The 24,506-nt window shown below is 41.2% G+C and overlaps 1 protein-coding gene across 12 annotated transcripts in view; it reads left to right on the plus strand.

Annotated features, from left to right (window-relative positions):
• Nucleotides 1-24,506, plus strand: part of NIN (ninein) — a 65,040-nt gene that overhangs the window by 33,758 nt on the left and 6,776 nt on the right. For 6 of the 12 annotated variants that reach the window (XM_054827859.1, XM_054827861.1, XM_054827860.1 and 3 more), the window contains exons 12-28: nt 336-446; nt 1,218-1,307; nt 2,446-2,599; nt 2,915-3,036; nt 4,427-4,953; nt 5,690-7,762; nt 8,953-9,078; nt 10,006-10,075; nt 11,026-11,241; nt 11,635-11,748; nt 12,833-12,955; nt 13,501-13,614; nt 14,342-14,488; nt 15,586-15,765; nt 16,290-16,439; nt 17,001-17,099; nt 20,759-20,950. In XM_054827859.1, coding sequence (XP_054683834.1) covers nt 336-446; nt 1,218-1,307; nt 2,446-2,599; nt 2,915-3,036; nt 4,427-4,953; nt 5,690-7,762; nt 8,953-9,078; nt 10,006-10,075; nt 11,026-11,241; nt 11,635-11,748; nt 12,833-12,955; nt 13,501-13,614; nt 14,342-14,488; nt 15,586-15,765; nt 16,290-16,439; nt 17,001-17,099; nt 20,759-20,950 — 4,608 coding nt within the window. Of the gene's footprint in view, nt 1-335; nt 447-1,217; nt 1,308-2,445; nt 2,600-2,914; nt 3,037-4,426; nt 4,954-5,689; nt 7,763-8,952; nt 9,079-10,005; nt 10,076-11,025; nt 11,242-11,634; nt 11,749-12,832; nt 12,956-13,500; nt 13,615-14,341; nt 14,489-15,585; nt 15,766-16,289; nt 16,440-17,000; nt 17,100-20,758; nt 20,951-22,807; nt 22,855-23,919; nt 24,391-24,506 lie in introns of those variants that run through there. The other 6 variants (XM_054827867.1, XM_054827868.1, XM_054827866.1 and 3 more) reach the window with 4 other exon arrangements.

Here is a 24,506-nt window from a genome sequence, read left to right on the forward strand (position 1 = left end):
TTAACTTTTGCCTAGTTTTTTCAAAAAAAAAAAAAAAAAGGTAATGGTGGTGTCTTACAAACGACATCAAAAGTGGTGAGAGTCAGAGGGAGGTAATACACCCTTAGAGATGTTCAGGGGAGCAGCTTTGGAAGGGGTGGCCATCGTGCGAGCATCTGTTCTGCTGCAGCAGGAAGGGTTGTGCGCGGATTCACAATTCCCGTCTTTGGCTGAAGCTTGTAACGGTGTCGTGCTCTGACTTGACAGGGAGATTGCTCTTTTTCTCATGAGTTACCACGTGCTAATGTTTGCCTTCTCCAAATGCTGAGCCTGTTCATGGGTTTTGTTTGGTCCAGGAAAACAGCCGCTTGGAAAGCGAGCTATTGGAAACGGGAGAAAAACTGGCCGAGTGTGAAAGTTTGACGAGCAAACTGCAGAGGAACTTGGAAAACGTCTTGGCTGAGAAGGTAAATCCTCCTCTTCTCAGTATGCTTCCAGAATTAAATCGCTTCTCAGTTACTACACTCGAGCTGCCAATTTACCTAACAGCCGGAGGCTCTTGGGGTCCCTATCCGGATGTGACCAAGGCACTGCCTTTGACATGGACTGCTTGACTGACTTCCAGTTAAGGAAATTAAAGCTACCTTTAGCTGTAGTTTTATACTAATTAACAGAAGGGAGCCTTACAGTAAAGCAATTATCCCACAGATCTGCAGGGATTTTTTTTTTTTTATCCCAGCACGTAGTTTTGGATAGACCCAATGTGCAGGTCCTTTCTAGGGAAGATGATACACGAGGTGTTAGGTGTTACGTGGCATCACTCTGCTAAACATGGGTGAAAACCGAGGTGAACAGCTGATCGCGGCTGTGTTACAATAAACTCGTCAGAATATCAGCTTCTCCGAAGGCATTTCAGTGGCGTGCATCTATAGACAAAGGCTCGTATACTGGGATTCTCACCCAGCATCTGTTTTCCAGACTTCTTTAAAGCTGGGATTATTTATCAAGCTGCGATGTGCATACGCTAAGCTCGAAAGCTGTGGTCTGAAATCAAAGTTAGCGTGCGAGCGAGGGTGGGAGAGCAGCTAGTATTTGTTTAGGGAGGTTGCTTTTGCGTTTAAAATTATAAAAACCGAGAGGAGAGGGCGCAGGCTGCAGGACTGCTTGCGAATGGCACCCAGACTGCCGTGAGCGGGGCTGTTTGGAAGAGTAACTGCATCCCATTGCTGCCCTTTCAGTTTGGTGACCTGGATCCCAGCAGCGCGGAGTTTTTCCTGCAGGAGGAGAGGCTGGCGCAGATGAGAAGCGAGTACGAGCGGCAGTGCAGAGTAAGTGGAGTCCACGGCTGGAGACCCAGCACCCGTCTGCCCGTGTTCGCCAAGAATGCCCTTACTGCACCCTATAGCTGGTTTTTTTGATTTATGAAATAATTTTTCCCCTAATCTGGATTCAGAGTTGCAGGAACTAACAGCAGAAATAAGATATATCCAAATCTATCTTTCAAAGCAGTAGTATTTGCTTAAAATAAAACTGAAAACATAAAGCTTGTCTTCTCTCCAAATCTTGTATGGCTGAATACTTCTTTAAGGTGGGCTTGCAAGTATCTATTTACATACTTGTTTTCTGATGACTACTACAGTTATGAGCATTTGGCTCATCTGTTCTGCAGGATCCTTTTTGTTCAATAAAGGACTACCTTGGCGAAAGGCTCTCTAATCTGAAATAGCATGGTAGCTCCGTTAAGAAGTTGCAGTTTAAAAGCACAGATTTTTCTAGAAATATTTGCTGAATTGATGCTTCTTGATAATAAATTGCTTGAATATGCAATTGATTTACTTTAAATTTTTTTTTAGTACTGTCAGATATGAATCGGTATTCGGGGTTCACTTTCTGAACCTTTCAAATCTGCAGATTGTGTGTTTACACGTTCAGGGATTCGTTTTCCTCAATAAACACCATTCACTGAGCACTTGGCACAAATACTTGGGCTATTCCTCTGGCAAGCGGGCAGGAGTACCAGATGGTAAATGCAGTAACGAGGGTATTTCTTTCCTAATTTGATCTTTTGCTTCTGATTTGATTTTGCAAGTAGATGGTGTTTGAGGAGGAATTTCTTGACCATCTGAAACCGTTCCTAAGCTGTTGTTTAAAAAAGGTCGTAGGAAGGAAGAGTCAAGTGGAAAGTCCTGGAGCATGGTGTGCTCTAGAGGCAGAATATATACAGGCTCTCAGTCTGAAGATGCTTCTGCTCTTTTAGTAAGAAACACATCTGTTACTGGCACAGGTTGGAACCTGGAGAAGGGCGTTGTGCTGCTGCTAAGAGGATGTGGCATGATGGCAGGGTTATCGACAAGTCTTTACTACTATAATTCCCTCTGAAATGTCTCGGCATGGGAGTGCGGTGATGTACAGATGCTCAGCTGCCTCAGTTGCTTTTTTTTTTTTTTTTTCCCCCTCCCCTCTCAGGAGCTGCAAGACCAGATAGATGAGCTGCACTCGGAGCTGGAGGAGTACCGTGCCCAAGGCAAAGTGCTCAGGCCTTCGCTGAAAAATTCACTGTCGGAAGAGTTTGACGTTGATATGAAAAGTCATGGCAATAGCGGTATTGAGCCTGACCAAGGTAAAGCACTTCTATATGACCAACTTCTGCGCTGTAGGTATTTATGATAACATCTCAGAGGCATAAAAAGTTCCCCGAATCCTCACAGTGAGGCTCAGCCACCGCCTCTGTTTCGCTATTTAACATTAAGCGGAATACGGCTGCTGTAACATATTTGAAGCTGAAACTAGCGTTTTCAGTTTCTTGTCTCTGTGTGCGATGGGAGTTTGAGAGCTGCAAGTAGCTGCCTAAACAAATTTAAATTGATGAAATAATTCTGTTGAGAATGTATCTCTTTGGGCTTCAAGAATATGTATATAATTACTATTTTTAAAGGACTTGGTTCAGAAGACTGCAACCCATTAAATATGAGCATAGAGGCAGAAATGGCGATTGAACAAATGAAGGAACAACATCACAGGGATCTACATCACCTCAAGCAGGAGCTTGAAGACACAGTAAGCTACTTTAACTTAACCCAAAACTTCACAACTTTTCCAGCCTCTTCATACAGGTGGAACGGTCTGAAGAAGGACTTTTAATTCCTGGTCAAATTATAACCTTTCCGTGAATCTGAGCCTCTACCTTCCCTGCTCCTTCTGCACGTTGCTGTGCAGTAGAGGGGCGGTGGGGAGGGCTGAATGAACGCTGCCGTAGATCCTCGTGCCGCCCACCCGCTAACGAGAGAGCAGCGAGCCCTTCCGAGGCAGCGTTGCGTTTCCTGTCTTGAAAGCCTGCTGCATCTGAATTAGCCACTTCATTCCTGCTGGCATGGGATAATTGTGGGTTAGAAGGGTTGCTGGCAGGAGGCTCCGCTGCTAAACGCTGTGCTTGTGCAGTCTGGTGGCGTTGAAACGCAATCTCTGGTGTGGGAGTATGGAAACGCTGCTGTTATGATACCTCTGCTACTGAAAACGGGCAGTGGGCTGTCCGTTTTCTGGGGATTAATCTTGCCACACGTGCAGGAATACCTCCGTTGGCTCTACGTGGAGAAAGCTTGGGTTGAGGTGGGCTGACGAGGCTGGGGCAGCTCCACCCCAGGGCTTATCTACTCATCTGCTGCTTCCAAGCGAGACCTACCAGGCGCGGTGGTGTAGAGACGGCCGCGCTCGTTCTGCGGGACTCGGTTCAGGACCAGAAGTCGGGGGATCCTGTCAGGCTTCCACTGTATCTGTCAGACCAGTGCCCGCCTCCAGATGAGAGCTGGCTATATAATTATAATTGTTAGAGAACTACAATCTATTCATTTTGCATATGGCGTAACCTAGGTACACTGGAACTGTATTGGGGTGAAGCTGAGGTGGGAGTGGGGTAAGAAAACTGATAAAATATTACCCCCAAATCATTATTACCCTGAAATAATTAATTTTTCTTAAGGCTTTGTCTAAAAAAAAAAAAAAAAAACCCACAAAAAACCCCCTGAAACAAAAAAACCCAACCACCCCAAACAAACAAAAAAACCTTTTTAAAGGGAAAGGCCTCATCTGCCTCTTAATTTGGGGAAGGTTTTGAGAAAGTAATCAGTGAAATCAAGAGCCCACTTGCAATGTGCAAAACTACTTAGGACTTGAAAATTGCTCATTGCTTTGCTTCTCCTGCTGCTCCCCCCCCCCCCAAATTTGCTTCATGGAAAAGCATGAATTTCATAGGGTACTACAGAATAATTATCTTTATCCCAGTAAGAAATTAAGCTGAGCACTTTAGCATTCTTGGCAGGGGAAATCAATGTAAGATGCTAACGTGCAAATCAAAATATTCGGTAGGATATATGGAAATACACAATACCAAAATGTTGAGAAAACATCTCCGTAAAAAATGAACTAATCCAATCTGGTTTCCTTTTTGTAGGTGAGCCATTATGAAAAGCAGCTAGATGAGACAAAAATCCACTGTGAAAAGGAGCAAGAGGATATGAGGAAGAAGTACACTGAAGAGATGCACGTCATGGAAAAGCAAATCACTGGCCTTAAAAATCAAATTGCAGAACTGCAAGGAGAGGCAGCAGCACTCAGAGAACAGCAAGAAAAGCTTGACTGTAAATATAATGATGAGAAAACCAAATTACAAACGCATTTTGATGAGGAAAAAGCCAATCTGCAAGAACTCTTGAGGCAGGAGCACGAAGAAGACGTTAGAGCCAGACTGGAGCAAGTAAACGAGAAGTTTAGTCAAGAACGGGAAGAACTGATTCAAAATGGTGTCTGGGTGGAAGAAAAGATGAGAGTTTTAGTGCAGACGCTACAGGAGGAGAAGGGAGAGCTAGAACGTGGCTTTCACGAGCAGCTGAAAAGGATGGCAGAGGGACATGCCCTGGAGAAGGAAGAGCTCCAACAAGAGCTGCTACGGAAGCACGAGCAGGACCTGGAGGAGGAAAGGTGAGTGTCACCGCTGGTGGGGACGGTAGTGGTGTGTGCAGACCTCGATGGCTTGGTCTGGTGACCAAGGTGAACCTGGTGCAGAAATGACTCCTGACGCTCAATTCAAGCGTACTAATCGTGCAGTGCCGTTTTATTCCAGGACACTGGGCTGCTATCCAGGGGCTTTTTCTTCTGACCTTTCTCAAACAGATACTTATATTGATTTTTAGCTCACCCTGAGGCAACAATAGTGCTAAAGCATAACTAGACGTGATTAATTGGAGCTCTGTTCAGGATCCCTGTGCTTTACAAATCCCCACTTTGTACTTTTAAAGCGTTTGGGTTTTCAGAGTTGTTCTTTTCTGAAGAATGAAGGGATGGCTGGGAAATTCTTTTAGCCAGGATCGAGTCTCAAAAGAAACGGAGACCATCCTGGGGTGACAGGGAGAGATGGGGGTAAGAACATCTGCCCCCCACAAATCTGATCACAAGAACAGAAGGGCATATATAGTACATGAAACCTTTTCTGAGGACATTTCATGAGTTATACTTCTCCAAGGCAATTAGACTTTTATTTTTGAAGTTTCAACAAATTGCCTTAAATTTAGGTCTCGGAAACATCCGTCAAATAGTACTTCATCTAATACTCAGTGAAAAAGTAATTTTTCAGCTTGTTTTATTCATCCTGAAAAGCCATTTGAATCTCTTTGAGTCAGCCCAGAGTTTAGTAATATATTATGTTAACCATGTTTAGGAAAAAAATGGAAAGTGACTATAACAGAAGAGCATCTCATGCAGAAACTCAGTTTTCTGCCGACACACAAACACTTGTGAATAAATATGAAGAAACAATCCAAAATCTGGAAGGACGTTACCAGCGAGAGTTGCGTGAACTCGCCGAACAGCAAAGAGAGGAGAAATCTCAGTGGGAGTTTGAAAAGGATGAAATTGCTCAGGAGGTTGCTGAAGCTCATGAGCAATTGAAGAAAAGTCTGGCAAATGAGAAGGCCATTTCTTCTGCCCTGACCCAGGAGAAAGATCTCCTGGAGAAAAACTTCAAGGAGGAGGTGAACAAGCTCATGTGCGAGAGAGAGCAACTTCAGAAGGAGCTGCGAGACCTAAGGAATGCTGCTGAGAAGCAGGAGAAAAAGCTGAATGATGAAATAACACAACTCCAAAATGACTACAAGAAAGAGCTAAAGAACAAAGAAGAGCGTATATCTGCGGTGGAGGAAAATGGGAGGCTGGTTAGGCAAAAGCTGGAGAGGCTTGACAGTGAACATAAGCAAGAGAAAGAACAACTCAATTCCAAGCTTCTTGCTTTGGAGAGTTTGAACAAAGACATTTGTGTAAGAGCAGAGTCAGAAAAGGCCGAGATGAATTTGGAAATCTCAAACCTTCAAGAGAAAATACGGAAGCTGCAGTGGGAGACTCACAGCTTTTCTGCACTACAAAATCATTATAGGATCCTGGAAAATGAGTATGCCAAAGCAAAGAGCAAAATTGTTTCTTTTTCTGGTATGGCACCTCTGGGAGATGATGTGGATGTTCTCCTAAACCTACAGAGAGTGCACGAGCAAGCCGTGAAGGAAAACGTCAGAATGGCTGCTGAGATCGTCAGGCTGCGGCACAGGTTGCAAGCTGCGGAGCGGGAGCCCGTGCGACCTCCCGGTCCTGGCTGCTCCGACTCTGGCTCGGAACAATCTCAGCTGCCAGATGAAATAGATCCCATTTCTGAAGGGTTGCCCAGGGATTGTAAAGATGCAGAGAAGGGAACAGATTCGAATGTCCTTCTGCTTTTGGAGGCTGATGCTACAGACTTGGAAGAGATGACTGAGATTGATTCAGATTTGGAGAAAGCATGTGGTAAAGCTAGAGCAGGTGGCCGTGCACTCAAGGTGCAGCTGTGTCAGATGCAAGGAAGCGAAGCAGCACCAGAAGCTGATGGCAATCAGGGTTGTGACAAGAACCAAGAGCTGCTTTCTTGGGCGCCTCTGCTGCAAAACAAGAGAGATCTCGAGAAAACTCTTGAGAGAGTTCCCAGACCAAAAATGCTGCACAATGATGTTAACCAGCAGAAGGATCATCTGCTAAATCACAGAATAGCTCCCAAAAATAAAGGGTTTGTTTCTGATGCTTTGAAGCTGCAGGTGGAGCTTGAGAAGGCTGAAGAACTGAGTGAAGCCTCTCTCCAGCTTGATCATCCTCCCGGCTCAACAAAGGGTGACCTGAAAAGTGTAATAGCTCAACTTTGGAAAAGGGTCGAAGAGTTAGAAGACAGATCAGTGGCACAGGCTGAACTTCTGTCACTACAAGAAGAAATTCAGGTAGAAAATGAGGATCTGAAATCTGAAATGATAAAGTTAGTTGAAAAAAATAAAGTGCTAGAAGACAACCTGCGTAAGCTGAGAAGCCTTCATTGCAAACTAGAAGAAAGTAAACTGGAAAGTATTAAGCTCAGAGAGGAAAACACACAGCTCCTCCAAAGAGTTAAAGAACTGGAAGATGTCCAAGAACAAGATGCACAAGGAAACGTAGATGCCCACAGTGACAAGTTAAGACTACGACGCCAGCTTAAGAAGCTGGAAGAACATGCCACCGCACTTACGGGTCAGCAAGACAAGCGTGCCCAAAGCCACAGCACGGTGAAAGAAATGTTGGAAAAGAGGGAGCTGCAAGAGCCCAGTGGAGAGCTGAGGGAGAAGGTTGCTGCTCTGGGTAACCCAAAGGACATGCGTTGCCATGAAGAGAGAGAGGAGAGGAATACAGTGCCGCACGGCTTACAAAGCACGTGCACTGAGCTGCAGCAAAAAGTTGATCTTCTGAGGTAACGTACGCTTGCAAAACTTTTGTGGAAACGTGCCGGCCCCGCAGTAATCAAATGTGCCGCTTAGAAACTAACCTAGCGTCCCACTCATCGCTTCGTAACCGCCCGCCTGCCGTACGGTTGCTGCATTAACCACTGTAGTTTAACTCTGATTAGAAAACAGTGCCGTGGACTCTAACTACTAGCAAGTGGGCTGATTAATCACGGATAACAACGGTTGAAATAAATGTGTGTGCCTTACTCCTCTCTGACCGTGACCTAACGTGAATGGTAAAACAGGAGCAACCTGCCAGCTGTTCTGTCTGTGGACGTAGTCACCTTCACAGCGTGTGGTTCATGGTACAGCAGAACCCCCTGTGGGTTTTTTATGTCCAAAATAATATGGTAACGCTTCCAGAATGCTTTTAGCTTTTACTAATATCACTTCTTCACTCGGTTTGCTCCCTTCTAGTACCGAACGTTACTTGGAATGCTAAAAGCGCTTCTGTTTTTGTCAATGTTTAAGTTAAAACTAGAGAATAGAGAATTATGGTGACATTTTTCCCCAGCAGGAGTACTTGTGTTAGAAATCCATCAGATGCGTGGCATGGTAAATACCGTTATAACACAGAGAATATAATAGCTTTTACCTACTTGTTTTTAACTGCTGTATTTCAGCAAGGATCATTTTTGGAGGCCCTAAAGTGGCTTAACTGTTGTTCAGCACCAGCTTCCTGCAGGAAATTGTCCTTTTGGGTATTACACCGTGGCTAAGTTTTATTTCTTTACGGTCGCCTCAGGACAGAAAAGGCGCTTCCCAGCATACTGGGCTCTAAACCAGCTGGGGAGACAGCTCGCTCCCCCAGCAGTCTGCGTGTTGTGGTGTTAAGCACTTTGAAGTTATGTTATTTCTAACTTAAGGACTGGAAGCGATAGTATAATATTAGTGTGAAACTTTAATTAGGTATCTTAGATTTTTAACTAACTTTAACTGTACAAGAACATGCACAAAAACCCCCTTTTTTCAGTGATCTGGGAAGCACTCTTACTAAATGAAAAGTAAAACCCATATACCATCCATACATAAAATAAGTCAATTGTAGCTTTGTTTTGAAATAGTACAGGTAGCTTAGGCTTTTAGTAATTTTTCTCCCTGTGGGCCTAGCCGATATGCAGAAAGAATTTTCACTTGTCTCGTGTCTCTGCCACAGATGTGAAGCTGAGAAGCTCAGAGAAGAAAATGCTGTTCTGAAAAACGAAGTGACTTTATTACATGAGGAAGGTAGTGCTTCCAGCCTGAAACTGAGAGAGCTAAATGGATCCCGAGAAGAAATGTGGTGAGAATTCAATGGGGCACGTACCACGTGTAGCCTTCAGGCTGTCGCAGCGGTGCTGACGTGATGGTTGCATCCCTTCTCTCAAAGCTCCTTCACGTGTTAGATATTCTACAAAATCTGAAATGGGCTTATTTCATGGTGCCATTGGAAATCCAGCTGGCCGATAGTCTGTTCCTCGTCCTTTTCACCTGCCCCAGCTTGTCCTGCTCATGCCTAGAGCCAAAGCAGGGCCTTAACTGCAGGAGTTCAGATGACCCAGTAGCACGTACAAACGCAGGACCTACGTATGAGCTGACCTGATGCAATTCTTCTTGCTTCAGCAAAGGCAGAGCCTCTTGGGCTGGTGAAGCCTTAGAAAAGGCAGGAAGAGGTACAACATGACAGAGTATTTCGGTGATTTGGTCTTTTGCAAGTAGATAACTGTCCGTGATCCTGGAGTATTCTTCTCTTCTAGAGAAGAACTACATGGGGTATAAAGAGATAGGACAAGGGGGAATGGCCTGAAGCTGCAGGAGGGGAGATGGAGATGAGATGTGAGGCAGAAATCCTTCCCTGTGAGGGTGCTGAGGCCCTGGCACAGGTTGCCCAGAGAAGCTGTGGCTGCCCCTGGCTCCCTGGCAGTGTTCAAGGCCAGGTTGGATGGGGCTTTGGGCAACCTGGGCTAGTGGAGGGTGTCCCTGCCCATGGCAGGGGGTTGGGACTGGATGGGCTGTGAGGTCCCTTCCAACCCAAACCAGTCTGGGATTCTGTGATGATACTTTGAGGAACTGAGCACTTGCCAAGCCTATGTAAACCAGTGATGCTAAGCAATAAATAAATAAATACCCAGGATTACCATTTCTGGTGATGTCAAAACCCAGCCCATTCTTGTAGGTGCGTGTATTAACAAGTGACCCTAACGTTAACGAGCTTTCATGTTTTCCTTAGGCAAAAGATAGAGGCTGTGAGAAAGGAGAAGGTGGCTGTACAGAAGATGGTTGACAACCTGAAAAAGCAGGTATACAGACTGAGCCCATAACCTTCTCTGTATAAAAGCTGTTCCTTAGATGGTCACAAAGGCAGTAGAAAATGACCGTTACAGAAACTTAAACGTCTTGGTAACTGTTCTCATTAACTCTCTGGGATTGATATGAGGCTTGTTTGACCTGATCAGAAGATAACTGCAACGCTACCGTACCTAGCTTACAGACTTGAAAGCACTTTCCATAGTCAGCTTGGAAAGTTTATTTAATAGAAATATAATTTTTTTTTTCTTTTGTAGTCTTTGTGGGTAATGCTTTGCAGTACCTCATGGGAAACAGAGGTTATGTGACTCAGCCTCTACTTGTTTCCCAGCTAGCTGGGCCTAGGAACGCTGCCAGCCGTGACCCTTTGCTAATCCATGAGACTGCTACTTTTATTTTAAGGGTGGTTTGTTATGCTAGGCAAAGTAGAAGGTTTAAGTCACTCTTACATTCATGTCCCTCTTAGTATTGCTTACTAAAATTCTACTTGCTCAGAATAATCTACTAGCTCACAAGCATAACCCTCAAAATATACATCAGCGTGGCAAAGGGAAGGAGGAACTGAGTGGTGTGCCAGGTGACTGATACCATAACTGCTCTAACTGAGACCAACTACGAGAAGGTAACAGTGCGTGAGGCTGACCATGCACGCAACAGGCCGTCAGGAGGATTCCGACTCCTAACTATGGTTCTACTCGATTTGGCCTAAAATTGGTGGAGCAAGTTAAACAGTTATAGGGAAATAAAGAAAGCAGTGCTATTGGGGTCATGACTGTTACGCAGAGTAGAGGTACCAGCTGTGCCCCACTGCTCAGAGCCACCATTGAATTGGAGTGACACTTGTCAGTTCTTTTAATCATCTTAATAGAAAGGAAATGATTTAAAAAAAAATCTTATCCCCGGCGTAAAAGCAGTCTTAACTGACACTGCTCTCCTGATTCAGGTAGCAGATTTGAAGACCAGGAACCAGCAGCTGGACTCTGAAAATACAGAACTTAGCCAGAGGAACTCCAAAAATCAAGCCGATGTGCAGGATCTTAATCAACAGCTGGCAAGGGTGCTCAAGCAAAAGGAAAGGGAAGGAGGAAAGTGTACTCTGGAAGAATGGGAAAAGGAGAGACTGGTACTGAAAGAGGAACTGGAAAACTCCAAAGTAAAGGTACGGGATTGCACTGTCTCTAACGGTATGAAACAACCGAATGTTTAGGAATGCACAGGTGCTACGGAGTTCACATCCCTTTCTGGAGCTGCGCGTGGTCTTTCAAAGCTGAACTTTCCTATGTACTAGCCGCAGACGTACATACGTGCAACAGTGGGGATGGAAGGAAGGCATGGCAGCAGCCAAAGGCAGGGAGGTAGAAGTGTGTAGGTTTGTCTGGAAAATGGAGCTTAGTGATGCTAAATATTTACCTGCATTTTCCAGCATGCCCGTTCTGTTCGGTCCAGTGCCATCCAAGCTCTAACCCACGTCACTGGCTGCAGCACCCTCTGGTTAATCTTTGTTACTCTGCATGTCTCCAAAGTTGAAATCTGAGCCTTTTACTTTTTACAGTCATCAAATATGGTGTCATCTTTGGAGATGGAGCTGTCAAAAATGAAGGTTCAAGCTCATATACTGGAGCAGGAGAACCACCTCCTCGAGCAGGAACTCGAGAAGACAAAACAGGTACGGCATCCTATTGAGTGCCATCAGCTAATGCTGGCTGTCCTTAACGTGCCCTGCTCTCTTGCCTGAGTTGGAAATAGTTAATTTCTTTAAAGAAAGGTCATAGGGGAATATAAATCCTCTTGAAACAGTTTGAGTACAATGCGTAATTGTTCAAATAAGGCTGGTTTTAGTTAGCCTTTGCCCAAAGGTCTTCCAGAATAGTGATTCTACAAAGACAGGCTTTGACAACGAAGACAAAGATTTAAAGCTCTAGTCAAGGAGTAGACAGGGCTTTTCTAGTTTGTGTGGATGGGATAGGCAGGGGAACACTTTCCTGTGTAACTGGTGATAGCTCTGCGTAAGGACTGGTCTTTTCCAGTACGTCCTTTCGGAGAGAATTCCTATTGCTAAATCCACCTGGAGACTTCAACATCTCACAACTTCTGAGGATAATTTCCTGGAGGGCTTACTTATCGTCTGTGTAAGCGTGGTTCAATTGGCTGCAAATATATGCTAATAAACACAGATAATGAAGGCTACAAATGAGGTAGCTCTCCTGATCAGGGTTCCACAAAGTCATTTTCTTTACAGCAATAAAGCACTCATTCGATGCACCTAATGTTTAGGATTGATAATAGTCTTAAAAAGCAGAAGCAGATGAGGCCTATTCAATAGAGAGTGGATTGTGGCTTGAGTGTAATTAAAGACAGAAGATTGAGCAAGCAAAGACAGAACAGCACAGGAGAAGGCAGAGAGCATTAAGCTAAAGCACTGGGTCAAATGGCAAAAGGATCAGAAGTCAGCAGTACAGTATTTTTTCCCCTTTCAGAGAAGAGGCAGAGAAAGAGCAGCCCTAAAGCAAATCCGAGGGATCACAGGGCAATTAGGAATCCTTGGCGCTGCTGTTGCAGGAAGGATGCCCTGGATCGTATGAACGATACCTGTATGGTCATTTGTACCAAACTGGAGTCTGCTCCTCTCTCTCCCACGCTATTCAGAGTGGGATGCTTGGCCCGGAGGAGAAGAGAAAGCTTTGTGTAACACTTGCATGCAAAATTCTGAAACAGCACAGAAATGCAACTGAGAGGCTTGTTTTCCACAGCTGCCCAGATGTCCTGATCTCTCTGACCTTCAAAATGAAGTTTCGAGCTTAATTACTAAAAATGAAAAGCTGCAGAAAGAAAAAGAAGCCCTGAGTGAGGAATTAAACAGATGTATTGATAAGGTAAGAAAGAACTGCAAATCCACATCCCTACCTATGTGCTGTAACAGGCTGTTAAAATTTTTGTATCACTATCTGTAAAACTACTACCTAACCTGTAAAACAACTTTGTGGGGTGGGGTTTTTTCTTACTTTCAAGCCAGATAAAGGCTTAATTGTCAATGCCTTTTTTTTTCCTTAGCTGGTCTTAAAGCTTAAATTCTGGAGCACAGCTTTTACTGTAATTTGATTATGTGGAAAATTCCAAACATTGCAAGGTACCAAGGCCTGGATTATAAATATTGCAGCAGGACAAGGAAGACAGTGTTCTTGCGCTCTTATTGCAACTCTAATATATTGTAACTCTGAACTTGAGCAGCATGACTAGTATGCACACTATAAATAATGATCCCGTTGTGTGGAGATTCGGGCTGGGAGCTGAGGGGTTTTTTTTGCTCTCCTGTGTTTTCTTTTCGTAACTGTAACTCCCTCCAGCTTAACTCTGAAAGTCAAATTGAGTTAAAGAAAATCCTGAATGAGTTGGGCTTACCGATGTAATCTTATTTCAGGTAGCTAAAGTAAGCTGCTTAGAGAATGCAATTGGCAGCTTGAAGCAGGAACAGAAGTCCTGGGAACAGCAGAGTCAGACACTGAAAACACAGCTCACCATTTCACAAGAAAAGGTATAATAGTGATTTTTGTTATAGCCCTAGATCAAAGCATTTTTTTCATCTCTTTTAGTGCTTTTTTCGTAAAAAACAGCCCTCTTCTAATGTGTGCAAAGATGTCGTGCAGCTAAGAATGGCAGCTTTGATGAGCTTTCAAAGTGACATTCTTAAAGGACAAGAGGAAACTTGTTAAATGCTACGAGGGACTTTTTTTTTCTTTTTTTTTCCCCTGAGAATAAGCTATGCTGTTTTGCATCTACAGCCAAGTTCCTTTTGCCGATTCATTCTGCCCAGTTATTTTTAAAATGCTGGAGAGATTCTGCTGTTGCTCACAACTCCACCGGCGGTGGCTCATCTCTCAGCACGCAGGGGAGGGGAACGAACGGCTGTCTGCTTGGCTGATGGTGCTTGGGGTTTCTTGCTGGCCATGGGCTGCCAGGAAGAATAAATAATAGAAGAGAAATCTTCTCTTCCCAGCATATCACAATAAATAGTCGGGGGTGGATGATGTGTCTCTGCAGTATTCTGGCTTGTATTCAAAGTGGATGGCTACTAATTTGTAACAGAAAGTCAGAAAATCATTTGGCATTTTTAAAGAGGGCTGTCAGCATTATATCTTCTCCGCTCCTTCCATCAGAGATCCTAAATACGCGCGATATGTGGCGCGCACACATCCTAGCGGACCAAGCTTATGAGAAGTCTTGTACCAGCAAATGCCAAGCTGTATTCCTGCTCATTACAGGTCCAGAGTCTAGATGAAACGCTGCAAAATACCAACCTTCAAATGTCCCGACTAAAGTCGGACTTACGGGTGACACAACAGGAGAAGGAAACTCTTAAACAAGAAGTGATGTCTTTACACAAGCAGCTGCAGAATGCCAATGAAAAGGTAACAGACCTCAGGTGCCCCCAAAGTCACTCAGCTTCGCATGCCGGCTGCTGCTCTTTGTAGCCTGCTGCTGTAGCCAACTTATTTCTCTAGGTTGGCTTGTCCATGAAAAGGACACAAATTGTGCTGCAGACTTGAGCAACTATTGATTTTTTTGTTTTTGTTTTTTTTTTAAATAAGTGAGATAAAGCTAATAATTAAAAAAGCTGAAAGGAGGTGGGTATAAAATAGTGCTATTTTAATGATGTTTTCTGTATTCATTAGTTTTCCACTTTAAAATAGTTAACTATAATTAAGTCTTGTCAGATTGTACATAATGTGCAGTTTTTAAACTTAGTTTTTAAAAACATATTAAGTTTTGAATCTGAGGACAAGCAATGATAAGTCCATTTTCGAGTCTCCATTCTTCCCCAAAATAAATCTTTTGCACAAAAAATAAAAAATAAAAAAACAATCCGTGGACAATGTATGAATTTACACATATCAAACCCAAAACTTATTAACAATCATACTAGTAATTGACAGGGGGATCTAATTTGCAGTGGTACTTGTTTTTGAAAGGCACTGTATTATAGCAGCCTCTCTTAACTGATGAGGAACTGTAACTGTAGGTGGTTGTAGACGGCAGCCTTGGGATTGGTATTATGAATTCAGTTACTAATTTGGCTTGTTTGCCATGTAATTAAGGAATATTTAATGTCCACATGGAAAAGAGGCTGTTTCAGAATTGTACAACAGGAACTAAATTACAGCTATTACTGAATAATATATAATACTGAATTCCATTATTTGCTTGATGAGGCTATGAAATGGAGCACAAATTGCTTTTTTGTGTTGTTGAACTCTGTGCACTCCTATCAGCCATTCTGGCGCACAGCTATTATCTGTGATTTTAGCGAAGGGAAGCACTGTGGGTTTGCGCTGTGATTAGCATGTTGGGTTTCTTAGTGGAAAACAGTGTGTAAGCTGGGAGGAAGACAGGAATCCTGCGACTTTAGAGTCTGCAGTGACTGAAAGCCTACTTAAAACCCACGTGAATAGAGAAAATGTCTGCTGCTTTGTTTAAGGCCTAACCCTGCAATTCTGTCTGTCTTAAGAATCGGGTTCTAGAACTGGCTGTGCCTTCCTCAGGGCTGCAGGACCAACAGAGGCAACTACACTGGGATGAACTGGACCAGCTGACGAAACAGGAGCAGCAGCTGCTCAGGCAGGAGAATGAGAGGCTCCAGAGAGAAGTCCAGAGCACTAAGACAGACCTGACTCACTCCAGGGAGAAGGTAACCTGAGCAAGCTGACAGATCAGAGGTGGTCCCCGTGTCCTAGGCAGAACTTAACGATTCTTGGTTTGCAGTGGGTAATACAGGAGAGGAACGTTGTTCGTTAGTTTTGAATAGAAAGTAGTTCTTTTTATCTCCACTGAGTATGCAGACACTTCTATGATGTTTCAAACAGCTCGCTCTCTTTAAAAGAAAATCCTGATAACTCTTGTCTAAGATTATGGTCTGACTTTCAGTTAACACCCTTCAATTTTTTTTAATTTTTTTTTTTATAAAAACTTCTTCATACTCCTAGCATTCTTCATGTTCAATTTCGTGGCTCACAGTATTAGGCAGATTATGGGGAAGAGGAAGGGAAAGACCTTTTGTTCAACAAAGCTAAAATGTCAAAAATACATGAGAATCTGTTCTGAGTCCAAAACCAATTGCTACTTGGTATTTTAGATTAAGTAGATGCAATTTGATTTTTTTTTTTGAATGGTACGGAATGTTTTTCCACATTTGTTCATCTCTGGTCTCTTTAGATCAGACAGCTGGAATCTACTATCCTTTCCCTAAAGCACCAAAAGCATCAAAGCCAGTCAGGTATCGTCAAAGCCATAGAGCAAGAGAAATTAAGCTTGAAGAGAGAGTGTGAACAGCTTCAGAAGGAGTTGTCATCTGCAAACAGGAAGGTTAGTTTTAGATGGTAAATACATGACTCAATGCAATACTTCACTAAGGGCTAATGGGGTGAGCGGTATTTTCTTCTTTTACTCTGAGCGTTGTGCTCTTTGTCTCTTATGAATCTCTGTCCCAAGGAGCTGACTGTCTTCTGTGCTTCTGCAGAGCACGCAGGGTGGAAGTCTGTGCCAATGTGCCGTGGGACTTCTGGGCAGTGCAAGCAGTTTGGTGGTAGAACATGGGGACCATAAAATGCAGCTTGCTCAAGTGCTCTTAAAGCCATATGCAGCGCTCGTAAGCTAGTATTACCACTTTCAGATTAAAAATCAGTTACCCTGCCTATTCTTTGAAACTTGCATCAGAGACGCTGTGTAACGTTGTCTTAGATGTCACTTTTAGTAAAACATTACACTTGTCCAAATACTTATGTCTTTTAATCTTGGATTGTCTTGATGTGCAGTGATTTGTGACGTGCATGTTGGGGGGGGGGGGGAGGGGAAACAACCAACAAAACAAAAAAAACAGGTAAAATAAGAAACTATCTTTCTAAGGAAACTTCATGTCTTTAATAGATCAGTCAGATGAATTCTCTTGAACGTGAACTGGAAACCAGCTCAGAAAACGAAGGGCTAAGAAAAAAACAAGTCAAACTGGATGATCAGTTAATGGAGGTACTTTTCAATCAGTACTGACTGTACTGAATACTGTGGGGCTTTATCACTTTCTCACTGAATCTATGCATTTATTTAAAAACAGCTTCTGGGTGTGTAGGAACAGAGGGAACTAATTGAAACTAGAAGAATTAATCTCCTCTACTACCTAATCTCATCTTTTGTGATCAAGATGTTGGTGTGACAAGCATGCTTCTCTGGAGCACGTTGTGGTTTATTGTAATTCACATAAGGCTTTGGATATAAAATCAAATAGCAAAGAAATTTGTTTCTGTACTTGAGGCAAGGCTAACACTTTCCTCTTCCTTCCTAAAACATGTAACCTCAAGTTTCCTAACTAATATTTGTGTAATGCTGCTCTTAATGTAGACACCTGTTCTTATTTACTATGGGAATAATTTGCCGAATTTAAGCCTTGCTGTCTTATCTAGGCCATGATAGAATAACAATTTACACAGCTTGCTGTTAATCTAAAGGCACGAGTGAAAACTTCAGTTGAGATTCTTCCAGAGCCTGCTGTAAATGTGGATGTTTGTTCAGTACTGCTGCCGACAGATCATGCTGGATGTTACGAAAACTGCCTAATTCTTAGGTGTCCTTGGTTACAGGAACAGGCGAGCTTAACTCTGTTAAGTTAGTGTATCCCTTAAGGTCAAGCTAGACCTCAGAGTTGTGTCTCAGCAGTCTTGCCTAAATTTGATGTCCTGAATTTGAGTTTAAAACAGTATATATTAAACACACAAACCCCCCCCCCCCCCAAAACCACCCCAAAACAAACCACACCACAATTTTTACTTGTTCAATAAAGCAAAGCATCTTCTAGATGAGGCTTTTACAACACTGTATTAATAGACTTCATGTTTTTCATCAAGTAAGCAAATGGGAAACATGTTATGCTGAATATACTATGTAATTAGCTGTAGAATTGTAAAAACTTGATTAGAAAAGATGAGATTTTGACAAGCTACTGCAAGACTGTTTATATGCCCTGTGCTTTCATTTATATAGTCTTAATTAAGCTTTGGGAGAACTCCAAACACTGTTAAAACCTTCAGTATAAACACCAAGCATGGAATTGCAGTTGCTCCCAAAATTTGCAATTCAACCACACAACTTTTGTTACTTCTGATAACATTTTCCCAGCAGGCGTGTATAACGTTCAAGTAGCACTTTATGACTTCTAACTTTCTCTTTTGTGCCTGTTCTCCTTTTGTTCATGGCTAACCTGTCTAGAACTCAGTGGTTGGAACTAGCAGAGAAGGGTGCAGTTCTCTTTCTGAAATAGTGTGCGAAGGTAGAGCAATCATTTTCAATGTACTACCATAGCATGGAGAAAACATTTCTTTTTTTTATGGATTTCTTTTTTTACTTATTCCATGCATCTTTTAAGTAAAGAAGCCACTATTCATTTTAATGTAAAATTTTTACTTTGATAGCTGCACTAACTTCTTTGTGGTTGGTATATTGTGCAATTTTATTCTGTATGCCAAGAAGTTGCATACTTCTAAGGGATTGCCATGAAAATGGAGAGAAGTAACCAATTGCATTCAAAAGACTTAAACTGATCATAAGAAAATGAAAAGTGGCTCAACCCCTTCCTTCTAACCCATCGACTGTGAGGCTTGAAGGTGTTTGCGTATTTACCTCTGATATCTGCATGCTTTTTCACCAGACTGTCGAATGTTTCCTTAATATTAACTGATATGTGATCACACTCAGTGTCATCCCTAATAGTTTAATAAGTTCATTATTGTTCCACTTTCTTCCACAGATGAATACGGCAAGACTATGTTGTTTTCACCAGCCACGCAACTGGCATTTATTTTTAAGATTCTGTTAACGTTAATTGACCGTTTCTTCAGCTCTTTTATTAGATACTTGTGTGCTTCATGCCACTACAGGAAACTCTAAACAAATTCCATCAAAAGCTCATTATTTTCACTGTTTATATTGCCAGTAAAAGAATAGCTCCTTTACAGACAAGTGTCTCAAGAGAACCTCCTGATAGCTTCAATAAATATAAATAGTTTTATTTCTGTTTACCTGGGCCAATAGAGATGTACAGATGCTAACAGGGCTGGAAGAGTTGCACCATTATGAAAAATGCTTAAAGTTGTTTCCGTTATAGATGAACTCACTAACTGAAATATAATTACAAACGGAGGCCTTAATTCTACCACTTGTGAAAGGAAAATTAAAACCACTAACATAATCTTGTATTCCTTTTCCTAAGAGAACAGAGTAATGGTTTTGAGATAACAGGTGAGAATCTTATGATGTGGGCAGCTGAACTTTATGGGAAGAAAGTATTCATCTTATGTAAATTCAAGCTGCAGATCAGCTTGTCTGAAACATCAGGGGGTTTTACTGTACAGTTCTGGTCTTTTTTTTTTTTTAGTATTATAAACTACTACAACTGTAAGTTAGTCTTACCTGGATTTTACTTTAGTCTAGAAAAATGCTAAATTGATTCATGTGGCTATCTTAGCTCTTAATATTGTCTGAAAGTTCATCTAATGCTGGGTCAGTTTATCGACCTTGGCCTCTCATGGTTGCATTGCTACTGTAGTAATACAATGCCAGAAATGCCTTTTTTCAGGCCACCTTCATCCAGTAACCACCATAGCATTGCTTGGGAGCAGCACTTAATTCAAGGATGTGCAGAAGCTAAACTGTTTGGGACAAGTCTGTTCTAAGGTGTTGTTTTGGCTGTAGCAAGGACTATTAGGAATGTGATCTTTTTGTCCCACGGGAGATGCCTAGTTTTACCAACTAAAAGACTTCTCTGGTAGTATAACTTCACAAAGGACAGCCATTATGCCCAAGCTATTTGTTGGTATATACTACCTTTACATTACATAGACTTGCTGATGCATTTGGTAACCTTTTTTTAATGAAAGCAAGACTTAAATGTGGAATTAAACTGCTTCAGATTACTGCATGCATCTGTATCTCAAGGGCTGCTCTGAGTATACTTCTGCTTATGCAGCACAGACACTCAGGAGGTCTCCAGACTTGCTCTCAAAATCTGCTTGTGGCATGTCTTGAAACGAAAATTATCAAATGTGTTAAGACTTCTACAGTTAGTAGTGAACATAAAGAAAGATATATGGGATTCTAAATGTAATATAGCAGCTGGCATCAAATTATTTAAGTCATCATACATAACGTTGAAAATTTGTTTTGCTTTTGTGAATGTTGTATCTTCATCCTAAAGGCTAGAAATAATGAGCGCTGGTAGACAACTTCTTCAGCCTGCCTCATGCTAGTGCTTTTATTTGTAAGTGGATGCTATTTTTAGAAGAGCTGCTGAGATCAAGGTTAAAATTTAAAAAGGACTATTAAGTTAAAACTCACCACAGGCTCATTTAACTCTGATAGGATTTCCTCAGAAATTCAGTGAATTTCTAATTCAGGTCTGAAATAATGAATCAAAGCTCACATTCCTTTAGACTTCAGAACCACACATGACAATGCATCTTTTTTCATCGGAAAAATAAAAGTTGTCTCTTTAGCTTCTGTTACCGAGTTCAGGCTTGTTTCTGTTGTGTGTGAGAAATTGTTGAAGACTAACCTAATGTCTAGGGCATCACTAAAAGATATCTTGTGTGAACGGCAGTGCTGCTTTCTCCTGATGCCTGATCTCCTTTACTCTTCAGATGCTCCACTCAAGCGCCAGTGTGATGCTTAGCCAATCCCCGCACTCCCGGGAGCTCCAGCAGCAAGGCTGTGCTATGGTGCCCAAGGAACAGTTCCTGCAGCTCCAACACCAGCTACTACAAGCAGAGAGGAGGAGTCAACGTCTTCAGGAAGAACTTGAAAGCAGACCCTCTGAAACAAACATGCAACAGGTAAAGCTCTCATTACTCTGCAGGTTACAACTTTAAGAGGATATCTGGTTAGTTTTCTTGGTTTGTTGTTGTTTTTTTTTTCCAGTTCCGATGAGATCCATTCTCTGTTTATGCCAGTTCAAAAATAAAAATTAAAATTCATTCTATCAAAGATACGTACAAACCGAACCTTTGTTATTTAGCATATTTAGCTTGAGCCATAGCTTAATTCTGAAGTTGCCTTAATCTTCTTGAAATAAAACCCACTCCCATCCACATTCAACTGGCTTTTCTCCTTCTGATCAATGTGCAGTAAGTGTTTATAGGATTTTTGTTTTGTGTTCTTTACCTAATGTTCATGTCTGGAACCATTGTTTTAAAAAATACATTAGACCACATATTGCACAAGCACATACCTATCACACATAAAATAGTAGTTTGGGCTGTTGCTGTCACATGGAGTTGTGTGTCAGCTGTAGTAGAGCATAATACAAACAAATGAATCCTTTTTATAAGGTCAGCTTCTCTTCATTATTTGGCCGTAAGACAAGACATTGTTTGGAGAACACTTAATGTTATACAGAAACTTCAACATTGGTATTTCTGAGGAAAAACAATCTAATTCCAAGGAAGATTACAGCCACTGCACATATTGGGCAGAGCCACTTTTAGTGTTGTTTTTGGTTTTTAACATGTAAAACTGAATTATAGGCAATAGGTAGAAAAGTTGGCATCTCCCATATAAAATTAAGCTTGGGGACTAGGCTTGCCAAATGACTCTCTTCAAAAAATAACCAAATCTCTAAATGTCTAGAGCTTTGGCTCAGGCCATAGGTCTTAAGATAAAGTTGTAATACTATTTTATGAGAAAAGATAAAGGTCTAAATAACTTAGATAGAACACTAACGCTTTTATTAATGTTAGCAGAAAAAAACCCCACCTTTACATTTTAAACTCAGATTGCAGTTACACTTTTTAAAAAATAATAATCATAAGACCAAGACTTTGAAGCTCAAAAAAACTCTGAACATGTTGATAGGGTATTCTGGGAAAACAGGTATTATGGAGAGAGAGTATACACAGTAATGGTTTCTAAAGTTTCTGAAATTTGGAGTAAGAATTCCTTTTTAAGAAAGTTATAAAATAAAAAAGTTCTCCCTAAAAAAGAACTTCACAGCAAATAATACAGGCTAAGTAAAAATAAATCAATTGTAAGGTTCTCTCCCTTTCAGCTGAGTCCTGATAGAAGTGCATTACTGCAGGCTAATGTACTTGGTCACATACAATGGAAAGTAGAGCGTGCGGTTTAATTTTGAAATCAATAAAAGCCATATTACAGCAGTAGCATCTGCAAATGAATGTGCTGTGTATTGCATTAGGAGTGATTACTTTGTAATTTTGCCTTTGAAAGCCTGAGAAACAATTTGCAAACTAGTCACATCCTGGAACTTGTAGTTCTACAGATAAATCACTTCTACATTTCCTGTAAAAGCTTTTATTCTGGAAAGCTTCATGAATTTAAAAATACTTTCAGAGAGGCTTAGCAAATATTTGCTGTCAATGCACTAATGCACTTAATCCTTTTAATTTTTTTCTATTGATTTTTTTTTTTTTTTTGCTTAAAGTGAATGGATATTTTGGTTTATAACATCTCCTACAGCTTTTTTTCATGGGCTTTACTAGATAAATTTCTAAAATCATTATTAAGCGCATGAATTCTACAGCTATAAATAAGGCCAAATTTGTTTTAGTTTGTCTCAACTTTGACATTTCTATAAGCACATCTTGCTTTAATTTTCACTGATTTTTTGCTTCGTCATCCTGATTTCTAGGGTTAACATTTAGTTGAGCTTATGTCCATTTTAATGTCCCCTTTAGCATCTTGAAAAATTGCATCCTAATCTCTCTTCATCATCTTTTCACCAGTGAGTACAACATCAGGTTATCTCCATGCTTTCTGTGTAAATTTAATCACCTAGTTTTGCTGCTGCTGCTTTGCACTTTGCAGCTTTCTTAGATTCTGAGTCCTTCTGTGTCATAAGGTATCCAAAGTTATCCTCCTCCTTTTTGGAATTATTTTATGTTCCTCATGCTTTGCAATTTCCGTTGCTTTTTGATCATTGCTATCGTGGTCTGTGTTCTCATTCATTTTACAGTCAGTCTTGAGCTACTGTCCTCCAAAGACTGCTGTCATACATTCCAGTTTCACTGAATTAAAACTCCTGAGCCTTTTCTACTGTGTTAACGTGTCTGGACTCTCCTGAATTCCAAATGACTGTTTCTGCTGTGTCTAGTGCTGTAAATTTGTATCTGCTGCACAGTAGCAATTGCTGCACTTGTTCTCATATTCCTTGCTCAATAACCAGATTTGGGAGCCTGGTAATGACCCAATCTTTTCCTCAGTTCTCTTAGAACCTCTGCTAACCAATATTTTTGTTCAGAGTTCTTAGAGTTGCTCAACTTCCCCTTTCTTCAGCTCTTTATTTCAAAATTCAAATCACCTCTGACCAACAGCTTGTTCATCTGTTTCAGGAAAAGACTTAAAACTAAGTTTAAAATAGAAATGCAAATAAGTTTTCAAAGGTCAGTTGGGCTACATTTTTCACAAACACTATTCAGCAATTTGTGAGATTATATATATGTATATATAGTGGCAGAGAATTTCCTCTAAAACTTAACTGCTTTGCTAATTGCAGTTAATCACAGCCACAGATCTTAAATCCCCCCCAAAACATGGATGAGCCATCTGAAGAGTCCTTACATCTAGAAAATGCATCCTAAATATCTCCTCAATTGCATATGCGTAGTGCTAATACTAGTATTTGGAGAAATATGTGATACTCTGCATGTTTTCTTTTGTGTGTGTTTTTGTTTGTCTTGTGTTGCTTGCTTCGCTTATATTGGTGGTTTGCTTTAACTAAGTATACGTACGTATTTAAAAGAAAATCTGGATATCAGGGTGAAGTATCCCACTTGCCTTCTTTCTCTAGGCCTTGCTACCGGAGCAGCGAGCAGTGCATGCAGATTCCTACCGGAGGATCGGGCACCTCTGACAGCTTGGCTGCTTATGATCTCATTCCTTACCATGATAAACACACACAAACACACGAACTGGCATAAGCTGAGAAACTTGAGGATCAAATTATTTTGTCCTTTTTCTAAAAAAAAAAAAAAAAAGTCTCCACAGTGTTATTTCCTATTTATTTGTCTAGAAGCTATTTTGTTGAAAGCTCATAAGCTGTCTTTTTTAATTTCTTACATATACTTTTTATTTATGTTATTTAAAATGTGGAGGTGTTCAGTGTGGAAAGATTATTTTTCTCAAATGGTACTAATTTTATATGAGATTTGAAGAAAATCTGGGGTATTTATACTGCATTTTTGTATAAGATGTATAAACTTTTTAACAGGGAAAGATGACATTTTTTGATGTAAATGAAAAATAAAATTTTTTTTAAACATAATGTCTCTTGTCTTAATAGTATCAATAGTTTCAGCCTTAAAACAAGAATTAACACATTTTAGACAAAATACTTGTCTTTGATACTGAGGATTATCATATCAGGACTTCTGGGAA

The sequence above is a fragment of the Grus americana genome, chromosome 5, assembly GCF_028858705.1.
Source record: "Grus americana isolate bGruAme1 chromosome 5, bGruAme1.mat, whole genome shotgun sequence".
In the NCBI taxonomy this organism is placed as follows: domain Eukaryota; kingdom Metazoa; phylum Chordata; class Aves; order Gruiformes; family Gruidae; genus Grus; species Grus americana.